The following is a 24,660-nucleotide window of genomic DNA, read 5'->3' on the forward strand; positions in this document are numbered from 1 at the left end:
TAATAATTAGAAGTATCTAGAAAAAAATTGTATAAAAACTTCATGATTGTTTGTTGAGAAGAAAAAAAAAAATACTATAAAGTATTATTAAAGGTGGTATAACAAAAACCCAATGGGAATAATAATGTGCTTTTATTTTAATTCTTTAATGCTGTGCTTCTAAATTTTTTATTGAACAAAAGTACACTAAGTGTAGTTTAAGTTCATAGCAGTAGGAACAACATCCAAATACCAATCCTAAATTTAGTTTACTAAAGTTACGACTTAAATCCTGACGTTTAAGTTCATAACAGTAGGAACAGCATTGTGCTCACGCGCGTCAAAGGCTCAATTTTTTGTCTAATCCTAAAATGTAGTTTTTTAATCCTAAATTTTAGCCATTGAGGAATTAAAATAAAATTATTTTTTATCATTTTTTGTCTAATCCTAAAATTTAGTTTTTTAATCCTAAAATTTAGCCATTTAGCACACATCCATAACATAAGTAAATAAAAGCTTAAATTTAAAATTTTATAGCAAGAGATACATGTTATTTTTGGTGGTGTTGTTTTTTTTTTTTTTTTTTTTATAAAAAAATTAATAACATTTTTCAATTCTTGTTTAATCCAATAATTTAGTTTTTTAGTCCTAAAAGTTAGCCATTTACTACACATCCATAACAAAAGTTAAAAAGAGTTTAAATTTCAAATTAAAAAGAGTTTAAATTTCAAATATATCAACATTTTTTTAAGTTGTACATCTTATACAAAAAAACGTACTGCTATTTTGAAAAAAAAAAACATAAAATTATCCCATTTTTAAAAACTACAAGACCACCTTTTTTTTTTCAAATTCATGTTTTCCTCTTCTTCTTCTTTTTTCTTTTAAATCTCTTCCATATTTTGGAAAAAAAGGACTCCTACTATAAAACCACTACTATAACTTCTCCATCCATATCCTTATATTTAGGCATTAACAAATATGATTTTGAAAGAAAATAAGAGGCTAAATTTTAGGGAAATTTAAAATATTAAGGTGGGGAATTGGTGTGACCGTATACTTATTTAAAAGTTTATAAAAAAAAAAGAAAAGAAAAACTACACGTTTAAAAAAAATCCCATGTACTATTTAAAAAAAATCCCACTTTCTATCCCACGTTTAAAAATTACACAACCACCCTTTTTTTTTTTTTCAAATTCACATTTTCCTCTTCTTTTTTTTTTTTTTTTTTTTTTTTCCTTTTAAATCTCTTCCTTATTTAGGAAAAAAAAAAAGACTCCAACTATAAAACCACTACTATAACTTTCCATCCATATCCTTATATTTAGGCACTAACATATCAGATTTTGAGGGAAAATAAAAGGCTAAATCTTAGGAAGATTTAATAGATTAAGGTGGGGAATTGGTGTTACCCTATCCTTATTTAAAATTTTATCAAAAAAAGAAAATCTACGCGTTTAAATAAATCTCATGTTCTATCCATGTATAGTTTAAAAAAATCCCACTTTCTATCCCACGTTTAAAAACTACCCAACTACCTTTTTTTTTCTTCAAATTCACGTTTTCCTCTTCTTTGTCTTTTTCCTTTTAAATCTCATCCATATTTTTGAAAAAAAAGACTCCTACTATAAAACCACTGCTATAACTTCTCCATCCATATTCTTATATTTAGATAGTAACATTTCTGATTTTGAAAGAAAATAAAATGCTAAATTTTAGGGAAATTTAAAAGATTTAGGTGGGGAATTGGTGTGACCCTATCCTTATCCTTATTTAAATGTTTATCAAAAAAAGAAAAACTGCATGTTTAAAAAAATCCCATGTTCTATCAATTTACTATTTAAAAAAATCTCACTTTCTATCCCACGTTTAAAAACTTACTAGTATTAACATTAGAATTTATATGACTTGGTCTAGCCTTAAAGTCATTTGCCATTAAAGTTGGATAGGTTGGTGGGAGACCTAAATTTAATATTATAAACATTGACTTATTATCTTTGTATACATTGAGATACAACTAACATGCCAAAAACTATGGATTTTCTCAAAATAATAAGATTCCAAGCAATGAAGAATGTTTTAAGATACAAAACTGTAATCCCACCGGAAAATTATTAGATACTCCCGGAGTACTATAAATGCATATTCCCCCCTCTCACATGAATGGTGAGTCCCACCATGAATTTAATTAGTGGGACCTACCATTCATGTGAGAGAAGGGAGTACGCATTTACGGTACTCCGGGAGTCCACAATAATTTCTCTAATCTCACCACTGACTTCTTGCGTAGCCCTATGCTCAACTGGCATATTGCGTGCCAAGTTAAGGATATGTGTAAACCGATGACTTCGTGCAGCCTCGTGATTAGGAGGTATTGGTGATAGGTTTGTTGATGCTGAATTAGAATGTACAACATTTTCTTCATTTAAATTTGTTGGGCCTCCCACTTAAATGTGATCACCAGCCAAAGTTTTTTGTCTTTGTCTTAAGTAATTAGCACGACGTCTTGCCAATCGAATATTTCTGCTTTCATTGTCTTCTTGTTGTCTACTCAAGCAAGCATAATATCTCCATCATTCTCGATGACGTTCTATGTCATCAGTATTCACCATCGCTGTATTTTGCAAACTCATTTCTACATAAAATTAAATTAAATTTATAGTGGTGGTTGCACATACATACACAATAATCAAGTGATTTTTCCTTGTCTCAAATAGGGTGTATTAAAACCTCAATAAAGTGAACTAATATTGAAAAAATTAATCACCTGTAAGAATTGTAATAATATGTGTAATTGTAATAAATTTTTAGTGAAATAGGAGAAATAAGTTACACTTCTTAAAATTATTAAATTATTATTTTAGGCAAAAGTTTTGAGAATATATTTAAATTTAGGTTATGAATTGTTAGATCAATATGACGAAAATATAATTTAGAAAATGTTTACTTTATTTCACAAAATCATTTATAGTTAAAATTAGATTAAATTTTCCGTACTCATTTCACATACTTTAAAACAAAACCATGCCATTTTGGTTAATTTGGATGAGAAAATAATGTGACTGTTTGTAACTTTGTGTGTCTGTGTGTAAGTGTAAGAGAGAGAAGAAGTGGCTTAGTGAGTTTAGAAGTTTAGAGTTGTGGAGGTGATGAGGAAGATGAAAGTGTTTAAGGGTATTTATAGGATTTGAATGTACATTTAATTTCTTACTTTACTGGATATAAATATAATATCAAAAAAAATAAGCAAAGAGGCATTGAAGTTTGAAAAGAAAAATATTGTTGTTTTACGTTAAAACTTTTTTAATCTCTTCTTTACTAAAGTAACCTTAATTATCCATTTAAAAAAAAAAAAAAAAAAAACCTTTATTACATGGGACATACTGATACATGGCTTGCATTTTTGGATTGGGATTTGGATGCTTCTACTGATTTTTACATTAGTGAGTATGCAATGAGTTTTAAATTGATAGACTATCATTATCAATACTTATATTGTATTTTATAAGGTATGCATCATTTTCTATAGAGTAGTAAATTAATTAGATTTTTGTTAAAGGAAATGCTCCTGAAAAGATCCTAGAATTTAGTAACTACCCATCCACGTTTTTTTTTTTTTCCTTTTTGGTGTTGTTGATGTTGTTCTTTTTTTTCAAATTTTATGTATGGCAGTTATCATTTTTTGTCTAATCCTAAAATGTTGTTTCTTAATCCTAAAATTTAGTCATTTACTACACAAGTAAATAAAAGCTTAAATTGAAAATTTTATGGCAAGAGATACACGTTAATTGTATAAAACCACAACTGTATTTTGTGATTTTTTTTAATAAAGTATTAAATGGTGCTTTAACTTTAACAAAAGGCTAATACAATTGGGAATTAATGAATAGAAGCATCTAGAAAAAAAAAATTGTATAAAACCTTCATGATTGTTTGTTGAGAAGAAAAAAATAATCATAATACTATAAAGTATTATTAAAGGTGGTTTAACAAAAACCCAATAGGAATAATAATGAACTTTTATTTTAATTCCGCAATGCTGTTATTCTAAATTTTTGATTGAACAAAAGTACACTAAGTGTAGTTTAAGTTCATAGCAGTAGGAACAACATCCAAATCCCAATCCTAAATTTAGTTTACTAAAGTTACGACTTAAATCCTCATGTTTAAGTTCATAGCAATAGGAACAGCATTGTGCTCACGCGCATCAATGGCTCAATTTTTTGTCTAATCCTAAAATTTAGCTATTTACTACACATCCATAACATAAGTAAATAAAAGCTTTAATTTAAAATTTTATAGCAAGAGATACACGTTATTTTTGGTGGTGTTGTTATTTATTTATTTATTTTAAATGATAACATTTATCAATTTTTGTGTAATCCAATAATATAATTTTTTAGTCCTAAAAGTTAGCCATTTACTATACATCCATAACAAAAGTTAAAAAGAGTTTAAATTTCAAATATATCAACAACCTTTCAAACTGAGAAAAAGGTACATAACATTTTTTTAAGTCATACATTTTATCCAAAAAAAGGTCCCCCTATTTTGAAAAAAAAAAAACATAAAATTATTCCATGTTTAAAAACTACCCGACCACCTTTTTTTTTTTTTTTCTTTCTTTCTTTCTTTTAAATCTCTTCAATATTTTGGAAAAAAAGAAGACTCCTACTATAAAACCACTACTATAACTTCTCTATCCATATCCTTATATTTAGGCACTAACATATCTAATTTTGAAAGAAAATAAAAGGCTAAATTTTAGGAAAATTTAAAATATTAAGGTGGAGAATTGGTGTGACCCTATCCTTTTTTAAAAGTTTATCAAAAAAAAGAAAAACTACATGTTTAAAAAGATCTCATGTTTTGTGGGGCTAGAGAATTTGTGGCCCCGACCCACTTTATATTAGGGCCCAAGGCCTGAGCCGAGGAGAACTATTGCCGAGGACGCATAATGAAAGTTCAAAAAAGGCCTAAGGATATGGCTGAGGGCGATCTTATGCTCGGCACCCCATAGAGCCCCTAAAGGAAAGGATGAGCTCAGTGCAGGAACAGGTCAAGTGAAAAAACTGCCAATATTGCAATAAAAAACTCTACGTCTGACAAGTCCATGCTCTTCACCATGCTATTCAACTTTTACAACCACCCCCAACCACTCTAGTTATGGGTTGATGGGACAAGTCTCAACTCCAGAAAGTGGAGCTTACACGTGGGCACTGGAAGGAGGGTAAATGTTAGTATAAAAGGGAAAAAGAACCAATGGAAAGGGGGGTCTCCCAGACCATGAAGTCCTAAAAAAGGAGAATAAGAAGAACACGGAGCTCCTCAGACGAGGTCTAAAGACCGGAACCACTCATGCCCCATCAGAAGAAGGTCTTGTTAGACATGTCAGGTTCACCTTCATGTAAATTTCCATAGAAACCATGGCAAACCGCTGTTCGGTAACCCAAGCCTAGCCTTTCAAGCCCACTCTCTACAAATGATATTGTTTGGGCCCTTAAACGTACGAACCCAATATCATTTTGGGGTTGCTACAAATTGTGTCCTTACATGTTCTATCCATGTACTATTTAAAAAAATCCCACTTTCTATCCCACATTTAAAAACTACCCAACCACCATTTTTTTTTTTTTTTTTCAAATTCACATTTTCCTCTTCTTTTTATTTTCCTTTTAAATCTCTTTCATATTTTGGAAAAAAAAGACTCCTACTATAAAACCACTAATATAACTTCTCCATCCATATCCTTATATTTAGACACTAAAATATCTGATTTTGAAAGAAAATAAAATGTTAAATTTTAGGGAAATATAAAAGATTAGGTGGGGAATTGGTGTGACCCCTATCTTTATCCTTATTTAAAAGTTTATAAAAAAAAAAATTACATGTTTAAAAAAATCCCACTTTCTATCCCACGTTTAAAAACTACTCGACCACCTTTTCTTTTTTCTTTTTTTCTTTTTTTTTTTTTTTCCAAATTCGAAGTTTAAAAACTACATGTACTATTTTAATTCTAAAATTTAGCCACTTACTACACATCCACAACAAAAACAAGACTCCTAATATAAAACCACTACTATAACTTCTCTGTCCATATCCTTATATTTAGGCACTAACATATCTAATTTTGAAAGAAAATAAAAGGCTAAATTTTAGGGAAATTTAAAATATTAAGGTGGGGAATTGGTGTGACCCTATCCTTTTTTAAAAATTTTATAAAAAAGAAAAAAAAGAAAAACTACATGTTTAAAAAAATCTCATGTTCTATCCATGTACTATTTAAAAAAATCCCACTTTCTATCCCACATTTAAAAACTACCCAACCACCTTTTTTTTTTTTTTTTTTTTTTTTTTTTTTCAAATTCACATTTTCCTCTTCTTCTTCTTCTTTTCCTTTTAAATCTCTTCCATATTTTGGAAAAAAAAAAAGGCTCCTACTATAAAACCACTAATATAACTTCTCTGTCCATATCCTTATATTTAGGCACTAACATATCTAATTTTGAAAGAAAATAAAAGGCTAAATTTTAGGGAAATTTAAAATATTAAGGTGGGGAATTGGTGTGACCCTATCATTTTTTAAAATTTTATAAAAAAAAAAGAAAAAGAAAAACTACATGTTTAAAAAAATCTCATGTTCTATCTATGTACTATTTTAAAAAATCCCACTTTCTATCCCACATTTAAAAACTACCCAACCACCTTTTTTTTTTTTTTTTTCAAATTCACATTTTCCTCTTCTTTTTCTTCTTTTCCTTTTAAATCTCTTCCATATTTTGGAAAAAAAAGACTCCTACTATAAAACCACTAATATAACTTCTCCATCCATATCCTTATATTTAGACACTAACATATCTGATTTTGAAAGAAAATAAAATGTTAAATTTTAGGGAAATATAAAAGATTATGGTGGGGAATTGGTGTGACCCCTATCTTTATCCTTATTTAAAATTTTATCAAAAAAAAAAAAAAAAAATTACACGTTTAAAAAAATCCCACTTTCTATCCCACGTTTAAAAACTACTTGACCGCCCTTTTTTTTCCAAATTCAAAGTTTAGAAACTACATGTACTATTTTAATCCTAAAATTTAGCCATGTACTACACATCCATAACAAAAGTGAAAAAGAGTTTAAATTTCAAATATATTTATTTTACGGTAAAAGGATCAATAATAGTTAGCCACTTACTACACGTCCATAACAAAAGTTAAAAAGAGTTTAAATTCTTAACATATCAATTACCCTTAAAACTAAGAAAATGTACGTAACATTTTTTATGGAGTAGTGAATTAATAATTATATAAAAAAAATGTAAATTGAATTTCACATAGAATTATACAAATGATAAATATAATTTATGTTACAAAAGAAATTTTTTTACAACAATTTCTTAGATAACAACCACTATTAACATGATACATCAAATATATAATAATACCTTTAAAAAAAAAGTGGCGTAAATTACATTTTTTTAAAAAAAGTGTAAATTACATGGAAAAACTTGTTAAGATAATACCTCTAAAAAAAAGTAATGTAACTTACATTAAAAAAAAAAAGTAGCGTAAATTACCATTTCAAGCAGCTTAATCTATAATAATAATAATAATAATAATAATAGGTAAAGCAGAGAGAAAATCCAATTAAATTTCAAATTGGAATTCAAATAGAGTCTAATTTTGCGCCATGCGTCTCATCTAATCTAAATTGTCTCATCTAATCTAAATTTTATAATTTTGTGCCAACTGAGTTAATTTAGTGTAAAAATTTATTTTCAATTAGAGTTTAATTTTGCGCCACGTGTCTCATCCAATCTAAAATTTTAAATTGTGGTGCCAAATTAGTTAATTTAGTGTAGAAAACGAAGAGTCTAATATAATAAACCATAAAAAATATAATTATATAACTAAAAAAATTCAAATTTATAATAATAATAATAGGTAAAGCAGAGAGAAAATCCAATTAAATTTCAAATTGAAATTCAATTATAGTCTAATTTTGCGCCACTTGTCTCATCTAATATAAATTTTAGAATTTTGTGCCAAGTGAGTTAATTTAGTGAAAAAATTGAATTTCAATTAGAGTTTAATATTGTACCATGTGTCTCATCTAATCTAAATTTTTAAATTTTGTGCCAAATTAGTTAATTTAGTGCAAAAAAGAGGAGTCCAATATAATAAACCATAAAAAACATAATCATATAACTAAAAAAAATTTAAATTTATAAGTCATCTATATATATTAATAGGTAAAACTTAGAGAAAGTTAAATTAGAATTTGAAATTATAATCCAATTTTGCACATGTCTAAATTTATGTGGGGACTACATCATAATTATCCACTTAAGCATGTGCCATGTGTTTACTTAAGTTTTTTAATTTTTGTGTCAAGTGAGTTAATGAGCACAAAATACTAAGAATCTAATATTAAGGAACTATAAAATTAAAAAAAAAAAAAAACAATTACATATACTCAATAAAAATCACCACATGTTTCTTAAAAAATAAATAAAATAAAAATCAACACACGTTCTATCTTATTAAAAATTAGAAGAAAAAAAATGATCATAAGTAATATTAAATTTAGGTAAGAATTTTAATATGTGACTAATTATATTTACTTTAAAAAAATAATGGGAAAAACACCATTTTGGTCCTCACATTTTAGGGTTATAGTCAATTTGGTCCTTACATTTTAGTAACAGTCAATTTGGTCCCCGTTATTTTCACATTGCAATCAATTTGGTCCCTACTATTAACTTACTCGGAATTGCTTATGTGGCAAACGGTGTGCACTGTTGGCATACTTGAAGATGACGTGACTAATAAAATAATAATAAAAAATTTTATTAGTCATTAAAAAATTCCATGTCAGTATTTAAATTGTAAAAAAAAAAAAAAAAAAAAAAAAATCTCAAGAATAAAAAATTAAGATCGTCCTCAAATTTTCTTGTATTTTCCTGGTAACCAATCACAAAACTCAAACTTAAATTTGTTCCAAATTTGATTTTCTGCTTCTCTTTATTTGTTTCTCTCTAAAACAGTAAAACCCAGATTTAATCCCTCTCCAATATCTACCCCCCTCTCTCTCTCTCTCTTTCTTTTATCTCACAATCTCTGAAATCTCGCAGCAAACTCACAATCAAACTAACAGCAACAAAGACACGTATTCAAATAAAGAATACCCAGAAGACCAATATTTCAATTCCTTTTTTATATTTTGTTTTGTTTTTGGACAAGTAAAGAGAAAATGGTTCCAAGGAAAGAATTGAAGGAAGGAAGGTGTCTAAGTTTGTGTGTGTGTTATCTGTTATGGCCAACATCGTGTCTAATGGAGTTGCAGCGGTCAATGGCCGCGGAGGAGAGCAAAGACATTTTCTCTGGCAATCAAGCGACGGTACTGCTAGTAGTAAATGCTAGAAGAGCTTAAGGACTTTGGCCATGGAGGCCGATCTATGCTTCAGCCATGGAGGATTGAAGCTAGGTTCAGTTGTAGACAAGTGAGAAAGAGAGATAGTAATATAAAGAGTTTGAGAGAGAAGAATAGTCAGATATGGTACAAATTTGTTTTTGAGTTTCGTGTTTTGGTGTTTGGCTGAAAAGAATGTAAAAGGAAAATTGGGAATGGTCTAAAATTTTGTTTTTCTATCTTTTTTTTTTAAATGTTAAAAAAAACTTATTTAAATTTTGTTAATTTAAATGCTGACACATTGTAATTTTTAATGTTTATTAAAAAACTTTATTTTTTTTATTAGCCATGTCATTTTTAAGTATGCCAATAGTGCACGCCATTTGCCACATAATCAATTCCGTTAGTAAGTTAACGGTATGGTTTGCCACATAAGCAATTCCATTAGTAAGTTAATGGTAGAGACTAAATTGACTACAAGGTGAAAATAATAAGGACCAAATTGACTGTTGCTAAAATGTAAGGACCAAATTGACTGTGCCCCAAAAATGTAAGGATCAAAATGGTGTTTTCGCCAAAAATAATTTGACTAATTAGCTATATTTTATGATAAAAATTGTGTTTAATTTTAAATGTATCTATATGTATGCATGAATGCATGTGTTACATGTTTTTTTTTTTAAATAATAATTTGACTAATAATTTATATTTTTGTAATAAAAATTTTGTTTAATTTTAAATGCATCCATGCGTTTGCATGGAGTTACATGCTAGTTCCCTTAAAACCCAACACCAAATTGACCAATCATGCACACATTCGCTCCAGCCTGCAATGCCTCCATAAATTCCTTGGTCCTAGACCTTGCAATTGGACCCAAATTGTTCACCAAATCTATAACCCAAAAACCTGGAAAAGTGTTAGCAATCTAAAATCACATTAAATATTAAGTTCTTGGACCAAAATAGAGAAGAATAATATATAAGTACCTGCATGCATAAATAGTGAGAGTCTTGTTGAATCGAATCTTATCCAATACCTACACACAAATGCAAAACCAATCAGACTTAATTCTCATCCAAGTAGTTTAATTCCCTTAATAAAAATACCGTAAATTAAAAAAAAAAAAAAAGGAGTTTACCAATATTCTTTTTCAAGCAGCGAGTTCAAGCACAAACCCTCCTAAAAAGCCACTGTGAAAATATAGAACCTAAAAAGTTGTTGGAGCCTCTGACAGTAAATGTCTTCAATCTAAAAAAGAATGAGAGATAGAAAGTGAGATAGAAACTGGCAGTGTACGTGATTTGTGGCTCTTAAAGTGTAGGAGTTTTAATTTACATATTTATCCCCGTTAGTTGAAAATTTGTAAGTGGGCCTGATGAGGGTATTTGGGCAATGTATTAGTGAGAGTTAGAGTTACATTTTTACCGGATTATCCTTTAGTTTTGTCTCTACTTAAATATAGGAGTGTAGGGACATTTTTGAACTAAAAAAAATGAGGAATCCAAGTAAGAGAAGCCCCTTAAATAGTAGAATAGATACATGCATGTGCAAATTTGACGTGGCAAACACCACTTATTCTTGCGCACTCATTCATTGTCATCAACCAAAAAGACACCCTCCTCCACCTTGTCTCTCTTGAGAACTTGATTCCACCACGTGATTTGTTCACAATTTTATTAAAAGGCTTTCTTCTGTTTAAAATTATTTAAAATACTTTTATTTTTGCGCGCCCGTTGTCGTCAACCAAAGACACACACTTCTTCATATTGTCTCTTGAAAAACTAAGCGACAATTAAAATAAGGCATTTTTTATATTCATGTATTAATTAAATTAATATTTATTTAATATTTTTATAAATTTTTGTATTTAAGTTCTTCTAACATCTCTTTTTCAATCAATAATATAGCTAATCTACTTAATCTTTCTTGGGACAATGTCGATCTTAGATATGATTTTATTAATTTTAATTTTAAAAAACTTCTTTCTGCAGAAACAATTATAACATGTATTGTTAGTAAAATTCTATAAGCAATGCATATATTTGGAAATGAATATAACCTTTTTATATAATTTAGTATGTCAATTGGAGTATATTCTTTTATTTGTAAAATTTCTTTTAAAACATTTAATCCTAATCAATATCATAATAAATATCATGTTTGTGAAAAGATTCAAGATGAAGATAGTATTTTTGCAAGCTATCATCATCTCGTATTTTTAGACTGGATTTATATTTTATCCAGTTGAATTTTGATTTGTCTATAGGTTAAGGATGATATTTTTGGGATAATTGATTTTGTTTAGACCAAATAATTTTTTGGGCTACCAATGTTTACCAGAATGTACCATATTTTTTGTTCATTGGTCATAAGAATGTATCAGATTTTTTGGACTTGCATTTGAAATTTTTTTTTCCTACTATCCCTACTTTTTCAAAATTTTGGGGTCCCCTTCCACTTGGTGGCCCTAGGCAATGGCCTAATTGGTCTAGTGGAATGGCCGGCCCTAAGACCATGTTATTTATCTACCATTCAACTAAAAGACTTCTACTTGTTTAAAATTTTTGAGTCAGTTTATGATTAAAAAAAATCAAATAGACTTGTTAAATTGACTAACCAATTTTGTCTTTTAGTGGAATGGTAGAGGTTCATAATGAGGACTTAATAATTTCTCCTCTCATAGTTGTTTTTTCCTTTTCAACTTGACAGGAACATAAAAGTTAACACAATTTTTGCTGCACAGTTAGACGTAATAAAGTTGTGCGTGGTCAAGAAAAAATAGTGAATTCATACAGATCCACATCTCCATCACTTATAACTTACTATGTAACGAGTTATAATGAAAATTATGTAATTTTTTTTTTTGGTACTAATATTGCTCCTTCCACTTGGAAAATAGAAAATTGAAAAAAATATATCTAAAGAAAGCAGCCTAGAAATAATCTTTGTTTTATTAAGAAAATGTATAACTATTTGTACCCTTCATCAATCATGGTTGCACCTTGTGCTTAAAAAAGTTGTTTCCAGTTCATCACAGAGTAGGAAGAACCAGACAAGGGTGAAAACGGCCAAATACCACCATTTTCAGAAATTTGTAGCAAAAAAGCACTGTTTCAAAACTTATTAGGGAAATGCCACTTTTATGGTACTCAAGTTTGCCAAACTCTAGTACCATTTAGAACTTGAGTTTCTTAAACTCGAGTTCCTAGAAGTTTTGCCACTGTGGCATTGCTGAGGTGGAAATTGGGTGATTAAAAAAAATAATGTGGTAATCGAGCTTGGTATACTCGAGTACCATGCAACACAATACTTGAGTATACCAGACTTGAGTACCTTTTATAAATAAAATGTTGTTTATTTTATTTCTACAGTACTCGAGCTCATAAGCTTGAGTACCATGTAACTTTTTTTTTTTTTGGATTATCGACGAATAAACATAAACATAAAAATAAGTAGCTTTTTTATGTTTTTATTTATTTAAATAGAAGCATTGTAAAATATAGAGATTTTAATTTAAAAATATGAATTTAATTTCTACATTAAGTAAAATTGTTCATTATTTTCTCATAAAATTTTTTCACTGTTTTCTGCATAAACTATTTCTAACATTCTGCATAAAATTATTTTCTGTTCAGCATAATTTAAAAACTTGTTTACTCTCTTTTTTGCTTAAATTATTTTCTGTTCACTATTTAAAAAATTGTTCCCTGTTTTCTCATAAAACACCTAATGAAATCGGGTTTTCTAAATTTAAAAGCCAAGTCTGAATGCTTTTTCATGTTTAAATTTCACAATGAACGAATTTGTTTTTCTGCATTGATAAATCTGTTTCTACATTAATAAAATTTGCTCTCTGTACATCATGTTTACTGTATATTCGAATCTGCTTACTGCATTCATAAAATCTATTTTTTGCATTAAGTAAAACTGTTCATTGTTTTCTCATAAAAATTGTTCACTGTTTTCTATATAAACTGTTTCTAGCATTTTGCATAAAATTATTTTCTGTTCAACATTATTTAAAAAATTGTTCACTCTATTTTCTACGTAAATTATTTTCTGTTCATTATTTAAAAATTGTTCACTGCTTTCTCATAAAACACCTAGTGAAATCGTGTTTTCTAAATTTAAACGCCAAATTTGAATGCTTTTTCATGTTTGAATTTCACAATAATCGAATCTATTTTTCTGCATTGATAAAATCTGTTTCTACATTAATAAAATTTGCTCTCTGTACATCATGTTTACTGTATATTCGAATCTGCTTACTGCATTCATAAAATCTGTTTTTTGCATTAAGTAAAACTGTTCATTGTTTTCTCATAAAAATTGTTCACTGCTTTCTACATAAACTGTTTCTAGCATTCTGCATAAAATTATTTTCTGTTCAACATTATTTAAAAAATTGTTCACTCTATTTTCTACGTAAATTATTTTTTGTTCACTATTTAAAAATTGTTCACTGCTTTCTCATAAAACACCTAGTGAAATCGTGTTTTCTAAATTTAAACGCCAAATCTGAATGCTTTTTTATGTTTGAATTTCACAATAATCGAATCTATTTTTCTGCATTGATAAAATCTGTTTCTACATTAATAAAATTTGCTATCTGCACATCATGTTTACTATATATTTGAATTTTCTTACTGTATTCATAAAATCTATTTTTTGCATTAATTAAAACTGTTCACTGTTTTCTCAAAAAAATTGTTTACTGTTTTGTGCATAAACTGTTTTTAGCATTGGCATAAAATTATTTTCTATTCAGCATTATTTTAAAAATTGCTCACTCTCTTTTCTGTGTAAAACTTCTAGGAACTCGCCCAATTTCCACCTCAACAGTGCCATTGTGGCAAAACTTCTAGGAACTCGAGTTTAAGAAACTCGAGTTCCAAATGGTACTCGAGTTTGCCAAACTCGAGTACCATAAAAGTGGTATTTCCCTAATATGTTCCGAAACAGTGCTTTTTTGTTACAAATTTCTAAAAATGGTGGTATTTGGCCATTTTCACCACGAGACAAGTCCCTATTTAATTTTAGTATATTCTTAATAAAAAAAAGGGAGAAAAGAAATTCAGGATATTAGCACCTCACTGTAAAACTTAAAAGTCTATCTTTGGAAAAATATTACTATTTATGCTAATCTATTCACATGATGAAACTAATCTCACACGTCACAACTTATAAATATTTCCATAATGCAAACTTGAACAACCAAGATCCATGGGCATTCTATGAGGGGAACGAACTTGGTATAATTTATCCTTTAAAAATTTATAATCCTTAGTTGTCATAGAAAACAATTTATCGCTCGGTCAAACAAAAGGTATAGTTATGTTTTTTTATTTTTTTTTAATTTAAGAGTTTGACTTATGTTTAGTGTGTGAATGTATTCCCTTTTCTCATCCCCTTTCCCCATATATATATGTGTGTGTGTGTGTGTTTCTCAAATAAAAGAAGATACTCAGTGTTGTAGAGCTATCCCACATTGGTAAGGTGTGATATTGAGAAGGGGTTTATCACTTGCTCCGCGACGTTAACTGCCGCATGCAGTTTTGGTGTTGACGTGTGAGTGTATTTTTTTATCTCATCCCCCTTCCCCATATATATATATATATGTGTGTGTGTGTGTGTGTGTGTGTTTCTCAAAAAAAAAAAAAAAAAAAAAAGACTTATGTTTAGTGTTTCTTAAAGGAAAATGATGCTTATATAAAAAATTTATTAGTATTTTAGTCAAATGGTAAAAACTAAAAAGCTATCGATAAGAGATCCTAGTAATACCATCAGAAACTCCAAACAAATAATTTGCATTGATTCAAAGATCCTAATAATACCATCAGAAACTAAAATAAATGCTGGAGATTCAACGCTAAAAAAATAAAAAATAAAAATAATGTCTGCTATGTGTATATATATATATATCCATTTTATTCAACATACCTAAGATTTCTCACTTCTATCTCTCTTCCTCGTAGCCTCCACTCGAAAAACCTCTCTATTTCCTATCTGAGATCCTCTCTCCTCCTCCTCTTCCATGTAAAAGATTCACACACTAAAACAATCTGCATTATATTGCAACAACAAAAAATTGAAATAAAATTCTAATGCTTTTTTTTTTTTTTTTGCTTTTTGTGTTTCTGTTTTTGTTGTTTTTGAGTAGTGTTATTTTTGGGAAAATCGCGATGTCGAAGTCAGGAGTATTGGATTTCGCATCGGGTCTCGGTGGAAATATCGACAAAAATGAAGTTCTCTCCGCTGTTGATCAGTAACCACCATCTCTGTTTTCATTGTGTTTCTATTTCTCACTCTAGAATTTCGTTGAATCTGTTTTCTCTCTCTCTTTTTTTTTTCTAGAATTATGTGATTTTTTTGATATCACTGTTTCTCTCTCTAGGATTGTTATTGTTGTGAGAGTTTCAACCTGGTTCTCTCTCTAGAATGATGCTTCAGAACCTGATTCTCTCGCTGCATTGACAAGAATCTGATTTTTTTTTGGGATCACTCTTTCTCACTCTAGAATTTTTTGGAATCTGTTTTCTCTTAGAGTTATGTGATTTTTTTGATCACTGTTTCTCTCTCTAGAATGATGCTTCAGAGCCTGATTCTCTCTCTAGAACTGCGATACGTGGATTTTCAATCCGATTCTCTCGCTTCAATGACATTCGAATCTCTCTCTCCAGGGCTCTAGAATGTTTCTCTCTCTCTAGAATTGTGGTTGTGAATTTTCTTTTCTCAGCCTGTTTCTCTCTCTAGAATGATGTTTAAATCGCTCTTTCTCTCTCTAGAAGCATGTTTGGATCTTTCGCATCTCTCTCTCTACATCTGGGATCTTCATTCTCTCTCTCTCTCTCTAGAATGATAGATGTTTTAAATGCTTATCTTCATTCAAGTACTGATTTTGATGTTTGCGGGCTAATTAAGTTCTAAAATTCAAATAATCTTAATTATTGATGCTTAACACGCACTTAATACGATTTTGATCTTTGTGGAACACAACAATGGTGGGGATTGATGGATTCAATTCAACGACTTTTTTTTATGGGAATGTTAGGTTTGGGAAAAAAATAGTGATGGCTAAATTGAAACCATCATGTTTGTTTGGTTATGCCCAGTGGCTAGTCCTAAGTTATACTTGAGCTAGTGATTTAAGGTATAGTTGTCAGTATCGTATGATATGCGATACGTATTATACGATATGTATCATATCATGTGGAAAAAGTTCTGTATCGTATTGGCATATTGTAAGTGCTCATGAATCGTACGATACAGTATGCGTATCGTATGAATTGTATCGTATCGTAAAATCGTGTATGAATCATATCGTATCGTAAAATCGTGTATGAATCGTATCGTATCGTAAAATCGTATGTATTATACGATACATAGACAAATGCTTTAAAATAAGATTTTTTGTTAAAATTTGTACTTTTATTTGAATCTAAGAAGTTGTTAGACTTGTTTTTAGCAAAAAATTATTAGTTTACTTAATTTAGCCTACTAAAATAACATATTCATAAGTTTTTTTCCTCTTTTTCCTACAATTGGACTACACAGTACACACTTACTTTTCACTTTAATATTTAAAAAAATTTAATTTTTTTTTTAATTTTTATCATTATTGTTATAGGTCCAAGAAACTAGAATGCCAAAAAAAAAAAAATTATAAAAAAATTATTAAAATAAAAAGAAGAATAAGAGATGGTAAATGTTAATGACGAATAACGATGAAGAAAATTTTAATGAAGAAATAAATTTGCGAAATTATAAACATAATGATAGCATTGACTTAGATGGGGTTGATAGGCAATTTGATGAATATGATGAAAATAAATTATTATTTTTGGGTCATTTGTAATATATTATCATTTTTGAATTTAAGTAATTTGAATGTGTATGTTATAAACACATGCTAGTTTGAATTATTTAGTTAGATTGTTAAATATCATTACATAAGTGATGAATAAATTAGTCATTAGTTGAATACATTCAAAATTTATAATGAATATACCCTTTATATATGTATATTTATAATTTTTTATAAATTTTATTAAGTGTTTGTGTATCTTACGATACACAATAAGACACGATATATGATACGAAAAAATTAAAAATTGATTCACGATACGATTCACGTTTTGACAACTATGATTTAAGGAAATGGGTGAGGCTTATCAAGAAAAAATATGGGGCCTTGGAACCTTGACTAAGAAATAATCGTTGGGCCCGCTTAATAACACGGTCAAAAGGTCAGATGTGTGGGCATAGGTTTTATTAGTTCTACTTTGGATACTATTCTTGACGAGAAAATATACCATGTATCTGGTGCATGTATGTCCTCTCGTATGGGGGTGGACCCCACATGAGAGGAGGGATACATGTATTGGATGGTATGCTGTAAGTTATGAATGTAGCCATTGAGTTTTGACTTTTGAGTCTACTACCTTGGTCTATGTTGAGTACTAGAGAGTTGAGAAGAAAATTTTATCTGGGAATTCACAATAAAAACTGATTTTTTACTTTTTATTGAGGTTGTGTTTTTCTGGCTTTTTTTGGGGTTTCTTAGGTGAACTTCAATGGAATCTGAATTCATGGTAAATTTGTGTTTTAGTGAATTAAAAAAAGAAAAAAAAAACTTGGGAAGCTTTGTGGTTGTTAGAGGTTGGAATAGTTGTTGTGAGGTTTGATTTCCATTCTGTATTTTTCTTCCTCTTTTACCCTTGATAGTACAACTGGAATTTCAAGCTCTGTTGTTAGAGGATATGAAGCTTTTTCCATCGTACCAATAATTTATGAGTAAATGTAACGCAACAAGGAAAAAAATTATATTGGATCCGTTGTGTGTTACATTGATTGTAAAGTTAGTATGCAATGCAACTGTAAAGTGTCTGCATAACTGTGGATAAATGAGCGGCCACCCAGCCTTCTAGTATCTTTAGTCATTATTGAAGAATTTTGTATACCATGAGCTCAAACATATATGCATGGCCTGCCTTTTTACTTGAATGTGGAATCACAAGGAACTGGCAGCATGTTTCATAATTTGTTGGGCTAATCGATTAAATATTAAAACATCAATTTTCTTATCCCAGTGAGCTTTAACTCAAGTGGCACATTGTCCACTTGTACGGGTAAGGTATAGGGTGAAGTTGTGAGTTCAAGACTCACTAGTTGTGTTTGTGTGATTTCCAATTAGAAAAAAAAATGGAAAAAAGAGGACAACATCAATCTTCTTATGCTCTGTAAATGTTAGTATTTCTAGAAAATCTTCTATGATACCCCTGGTGTGGCACACATAATGATGTGACTTTTCTGTCATTGACCATTTGTTGGCATAATTGGTTTTTGTGGTAAAAGTTTTGATTTGATGATTTAGGTATGAGAAGTATCATGTCTTCTATGGAGGTGAAGAGGAAGAGAGGAAAGCTCACTACAGTGACATGGTGAGAGCTATTCCCTTTTTAATGGTCTTTTTATTGAAAAATCAAGGTGGTTGTGTAAAAAGAATTAACTGCCCACATATTCCAGCAAAAAAAAAAAAAAAAACTGCCCACTTGCGGCATGTTCTAAGCAATGCCATTGTATTCCTGCCTCTGGAATTGTTCTGTAATAAGCTCTTTTCGTATTAGCTTTCTAAATCATGTTATAAGGTAATTTGACCAATGTGATGATAAAGCCTTGTACTGTATGTATAACGATGTTCAAGCTAGCAACCTGAGGGACTAAGTGATTGAGTCAGATTTATTCACGAGTTTTTGTTTGTTGGCAAGGTTGGCCATTGTTATGCTTATATTTGAGCATGAATCTTTTTTCTTTCTTCATTGCTTTATTGGTTAAAATGAGGATTAATGTTCATTTTCTATTGGATTTAAAATCTAACACCTTCTGAATAAGAAAATTGAGCTGTCACATGTGGATTTCAGGTAAATAAATTCTATGATCTTGTTACCAGCTTTTATGAGTTTGGATGGGGGGAGTCTTTTCATTTTGCACCCAGGTGGCCTTTCAAGCTGTGTAGTATAAATTCTTTTCACGAACTTTGCTAGTCAAATCTAATGATGTACATTACTTTTGTTCTTAAAGATGGAAGGGGGAGTCTCTTCGAGAGAGCATCAAGCGACATGAGCACTTCCTTGCTTTACAACTAGGCCTGAAGCCTGGACAAAAGGTTTATTTTTCAGTAAAAGGTGGAGAAACTGACAATTTAGAGATTCACTGTTCAGATTTTGACATTTTTATTTGACATGATAGGTGTTGGACGTAGGATGTGGAATTGGTGGACCACAAAGAGAAATTTCTAAATTCAGGTGAATGGCAATTCATGTATTTACACTCTTTCCTCCCTTCTGGTTTCTAGTATTTGATTAAACAAGAGTTTTACGGAGCTCCATCTTTCAACTTGTTTGTAGTTTTCATGTGCATTCTTGGTACATTAAAATCAGATTGGGTTGTGCTTTGTTGTTCTGGATGAATATTCAGTGGGTTACTAACAATAAAATAATAATATCAATCAGATTTTTGAGAAGAGAAAAGTGCATTGGTTGGGTTTTACTAGTTTGTAGGATTGAATTTTACAACCCGTTTACAAATTTCAGTTTTTCCTTTGAAGAAGCACTGTTACCAGACCTTTTGGACTGATATCTAATTTTTTTAAAGTTATGTTCATACTAATTGTTAGTGTTTTAAGTTGCTAAATTAAACCTTTTGGCTCATCCTTTGTGTACTTCCTGGGTACTTGGGTTGCGCCCCTTTCTTTTGATCATTTTTTAATGAATTGATTATATGCGTGTGTATGTAAGTTTTTATATTTATTGAACTTTTATTTTTAAGAAAGAGCCTTTTGCTTATGTTTGAAATTGTGATTTGTCGCAGCTCAACATCAGTCACAGGATTGAACATCAATGAATATCAGATATCAAGGGGAAAGGTACATATTGATCTTTGAGTCAATGATATAAAGATCAATTGCATTTAGAAATACTATTTTTACCTCTTGTTTTTATCATTTTATGATTTGATTAGTTGTTCAGAAACCCTGAATAGTGGTATAGTTTTTTCTTCCCTTTGGCAATAGGCTATAAGGACTATGCTCGGACTTTCCTCTATAGGCTTTGTATTTATGCCCACTAACATTCTAAAATTCTTAAATTAGCAATGACACCTGCAAGCTTCTGTTGCTCCACAGGAACTAAACCGCATTGCTGGAGTGGAGAAAACCTGCAACTTTGTGAAGGTTGGTCATATTGCAGGCTAAGTACATGTTTATGTAGTGCATTCCTTTACTTCCAAATGCTTTTGTCATTTTATATCATTCTTCTGTAAGTATTTTATATTTATTTTACAAATGGGTTTATGGTCCAATGAGCTCTAACTCAAATGGCACCTTCTTTCCTTGCAAGAGCAAGGTTGAGAGTGATTAGTGCATTCAAGATCCACTGATGTGTGTTTAACTTACCAATAAAAAATGGGGTTTATGGTGAAAGATCCGTGATTGTTATTGATGCTTGATGATGCAGGCTGACTTCATGAAAATGCCATTTCCTGACAATAGTTTTGATGCAGTATATGCGATTGAAGCTACTTGCCATGCACCGGATGCGGTATGTATTCCTTATTCTAATATATTAAAACCTTGGCTAGGATGGCACATCTATTTACACCTTTTGTAATCTCTCTCTCCCTTCTTCTCCTTTTCTTTCTGGTTCATATTGGTTTAAACTTAGTTCCTTATCTGGATAGTATGGATGCTACAAAGAAATACATAGAGTATTAAAACCTGGACAATGTTTTGCTGCATATGAGTGGTGCTTGACTGATTCTTTTGATCCCAATAACCAAGAACATCAAAAACTAAAGGTAAGATATGCTTGAAGCATGAAAAAGCTATTTTTTTTTGGGGGTGGAGGTGGGTGGGGGGTGTTGAAATTTTATCATGAATCTCATCTTAGGGAGTTATATTTTGTGAGTGTAACAGAATTTCATTGAAACAGGCAGAAATTGAGATTGGTGATGGCCTTCCTGACATCAGGTTGACCGGAGAATGCCTTGAAGCTCTGAAGCAAGCTGGTTTTGAGGTGAGTGCTAGTTACGATTCTTTTTTCTGAATATTTTCTTGTGATTTGCACAAGTGACAACCCATTTATTTATTCTGCCAAAGGTCATATGGGAGAAAGATCTTGCAGTGGACTCACCTGTCCCCTGGTACTTGCCTTTTGATCCTAGTCACTTCTCACTGAGTAGTTTCCATCTAACCACTGTTGGGCGTTTCATCACAAGAAACATGGTAAGATTTGTTTCATTCTAATGTTGCATTAGTGTTGTTAGCTCCCTCTTCCCAAACTCTAAGTTTGTAAAAGCCATGCTTTTGGCTGGAATTGTATTTTGACTTTGAGATTTGAGAGAATTTGTACTTGTGCAATTCTAGAAAGGCAGTTGATAAGTGCTGATTTTTTTGTTAGCTCAAGACCTGGAATATGTGGGACTTGCCCCAAAGGGAAGTCAACGTGTCCTAAGTTTTCTAGGGCAGGCTAGGAAAGGGCTACTTGGAGGTGCAAAGTGAGTGTTCCCACTATCATACTTATTTTCTTGAGCTCCATGCTAAAATTTTTATATATTTTTCCTGAGTAACATAAAGTTAGCAAGAATTATATTTTTATTGGGGAAGTTTGTGGCCTCGTGCACAAGCTGTAAATCCAGCATTATATCAGATCCATCTATGTAGGGTTTATTCCTGTAACTAGTGCAAGTATGTATTTTGAGCTAAGTCAATGGTCCTAAAATTTAAAGTGCACCCAAAGCTTGAAAGGATAGTGAGAAGAAATGGTGTTTGAAATTCTTATCTTGAAGTTGAATCATAGTTTCTTCTTTTTGAGTCATTGAGCTAATCTGTTAATATACTTGTGTACACACGAGCTGCTCACATCTTTATATTTCTGTCTTTCAGGAAAGAGATTTTCACACCAATGTATTTCTTTTTGGCCCGGAAGCCGCTTTCAGATAATCTGTAATGTGGCAGTGTAAACTAATTATCCTGATAGCATAGTCATGGAAATTTCCCAGGAATTCTGTCAGGTAGAAATGTATGTTAGAATTTGGTTTGACCATGTTAATTGACTTTGTGATTTGTATCTTCCTGAGTTTTGAGTTGCCATTTGAAAGTTGTTTGTCTGTGTTTAGTTATCTGTGGGTTCATCTGTACACCTCCAATGGCTTGAGCTATGAATTAGCCTTCAGCTTTATTGGGGTAGTGACTTCTATTTTATCTATCGAATGAAAATTTGGAGGTGCACATTTTTTGTTGTTGGTAAATGTATATGATCACTGTCATTGCCTAGATTACAAGGAACATGATCCTCTCTATTCCCAAATTACTTGCAATAGAGTCAATTTCATGGTTAAAATTTCATTTCTTGGATTTAACAACGTATATAGGGTGCCAAGTCAACATTTAATTTTAAATGATGTGGCACTTGATATACCTTTAGATTTTGTTTGGAAAATTTGAATTTGAATTTGAATTTGGATTTGGATTTTAAATCAATAAATTTAAAATGTCTTGGTTTCAAATCCATTGATTTTAGATATCATTGAAAATCCAAAGATTTTTGAAGATTGGATCCGTGGGGTTGAGTAAATTGAAATTCTTGATCTTTTAAAATTATTAAAACTGGTATTTGGATTTTAATTATTCAAATCCAAATCTAAATGTCCAAATCTTGTTATCCAAATGAATCATTGGATTTGTAATATTTAATCTAAATCATGAAATGGATCCATTTCAAATGGAGAGGATGCTAATACAAATTCCAAGAGCTGCCTTGTAGCATAATGGATTGGGTCCAGCAGCATGTGACAAATAAATTGTACGGTTCTGCTAATTAAAGAACTAATACCTTGTTTCTTGAACATTCTTATGTTTGCACATTTCTGGATATGATTAGTTTTGAGTCTTTCGACAATGTATCCTCATTGATGGTACTTAGCATGATGGGAAGAAAATGAATCATTAATGGTACTTAGCGTGATGGGAAGAAAATGGTTTGTGCTGCGATTATGTTGTGCAAGACACATCTAGACAAGACATGGAACAACCAGAGTCTGTCTTTTATGGGTGCCGGAATATGCAACATTATTTGTATCTTATTTCCCTCTATAAATTTCATAAACACTATTACACACCTTGCTTTAAAAATCAAAGGATAGTTATTGGTTTGCCCCTTTCACCTCTCTTATTTTGTTAATTGTTGACAGTAGACTATATCTAAGATAATTTGAGAAGCCTCTTACTTGAGTGTGATGGTGTAGGTAGCCATAACTAAACAATAAGGAATACAAGGTAGAATTAGCAATTTTTTAGCCCTATAGTATTTTATTAATTCTCTGTTGCAGCCAACCTGTTATGACAAATGACCAAACTGTGAGTTCTGAAAGTATATATTCGCTGTCAATTTTCTTATTCAAATATTTGTAAAAAAAAAAAAAAAATTAATAAAAAAGATTTTGAAGTGTTAGCTGTAGTTCATGTGAAGGCAAAGACACTTCTTTATTTTAGAGGATTAAGCAATTCCATGTCGTAGGAATATACTCTTTGAGATTGACACTTCTTTATTTTAGATCACAAGCATCGAGAGAATTTATAAAATAAAAGGAAATGTGTAATCCAAATCCAAGTTTGTATGAAGACATAGTTATAGTGGTGGCCAATGGCTATCTCTAATACTTTACCTAAACCAATTATTGCTAGAAGCCAGGAATTGGCTATGGCAAAGCTTGGATTCTCCAAGACCCTGAAAATGAAGGATATAATGATAGTAAAATTCCTTGTACTATGAGAAATGCTATGTTGTGCATAACCGGAAAAAAAAAAATGATCTCTAATATGAAAAGCTGAACAAATGAAAGAGAAGCTAATGTATCAGCCTACAATTGTGATGAATGGACTATGACTATTTCATTTTGTGAGTCACATGTAAGATTTGAAACTAAGTTGTAAGATGTCTTTTCTTGAAAAATTCAGACTTCAAAAGAAAAAGAAAAAAAAAAAAAGGAAGGAAATGACGAATTTGAACAAAAAGCATCAAGAAATCAAAGACTAAAAGAATATCCGTGACTTGCACCCAAAAAAGGAAGAAGAAGGAGAAGAAGAATATGCTTGAAGGAATAAGGCAAGGGAACCATCAAATTTGGCTTGGTTATTGAAGCTAGAAGCTATAAGCATTTGACTCTTTTACATTTTTATATGAAAGTATATTTCACCCTTCTTGCCAAAAAAGAG

At 30.4% G+C, this 24,660-nt stretch overlaps 1 protein-coding gene across 1 annotated transcript; it reads left to right on the forward strand.

Moving 5' to 3' along the window:
* Window positions 1–15,344: 15,344 nt before the first annotated feature.
* LOC115967771 (cycloartenol-C-24-methyltransferase-like) lies at window positions 15,345–22,694 on the forward strand. The gene is made up of 14 exons (XM_031086913.1): window positions 15,345–15,425; window positions 15,550–15,654; window positions 18,763–18,829; window positions 19,310–19,383; window positions 19,470–19,554; window positions 19,638–19,693; window positions 20,259–20,313; window positions 20,572–20,619; window positions 20,903–20,986; window positions 21,126–21,242; window positions 21,377–21,460; window positions 21,544–21,669; window positions 21,845–21,941; window positions 22,330–22,694. The coding sequence occupies exons 2-13, from the start codon at window positions 15,572–15,574 to the stop codon at window positions 21,896–21,898; spliced, it is 933 nt and encodes a 310-aa protein (XP_030942773.1). The 5' UTR covers window positions 15,345–15,425; window positions 15,550–15,571; the 3' UTR covers window positions 21,899–21,941; window positions 22,330–22,694.
* Window positions 22,695–24,660: the final 1,966 nt, after the last annotated feature.

Source organism: Quercus lobata, chromosome 11 (assembly GCF_001633185.2).
Source record: "Quercus lobata isolate SW786 chromosome 11, ValleyOak3.0 Primary Assembly, whole genome shotgun sequence".
NCBI classification, from domain to species: domain Eukaryota; kingdom Viridiplantae; phylum Streptophyta; class Magnoliopsida; order Fagales; family Fagaceae; genus Quercus; species Quercus lobata.

What these genes read in the sequence shown, in the direction of transcription:
- LOC115967771 (XM_031086913.1), top strand. Translation starts at nt 15,572, where the DNA reads ATGTCGAAGTCAGGAGTATTGGATTTCGCATCGGGTCTCGGTGGAAAT. An exon ending in GCCTGAAGCCTGGACAAAAG is followed by an intron (nt 19,555 to 19,637) that starts GTTTATTTTTCA and finishes TTGACATGATAG; the next exon opens with GTGTTGGACGTAGGATGTGG. An exon ending in CTTGCCATGCACCGGATGCG is followed by an intron (nt 20,987 to 21,125) that starts GTATGTATTCCT and finishes TTATCTGGATAG; the next exon opens with TATGGATGCTACAAAGAAAT.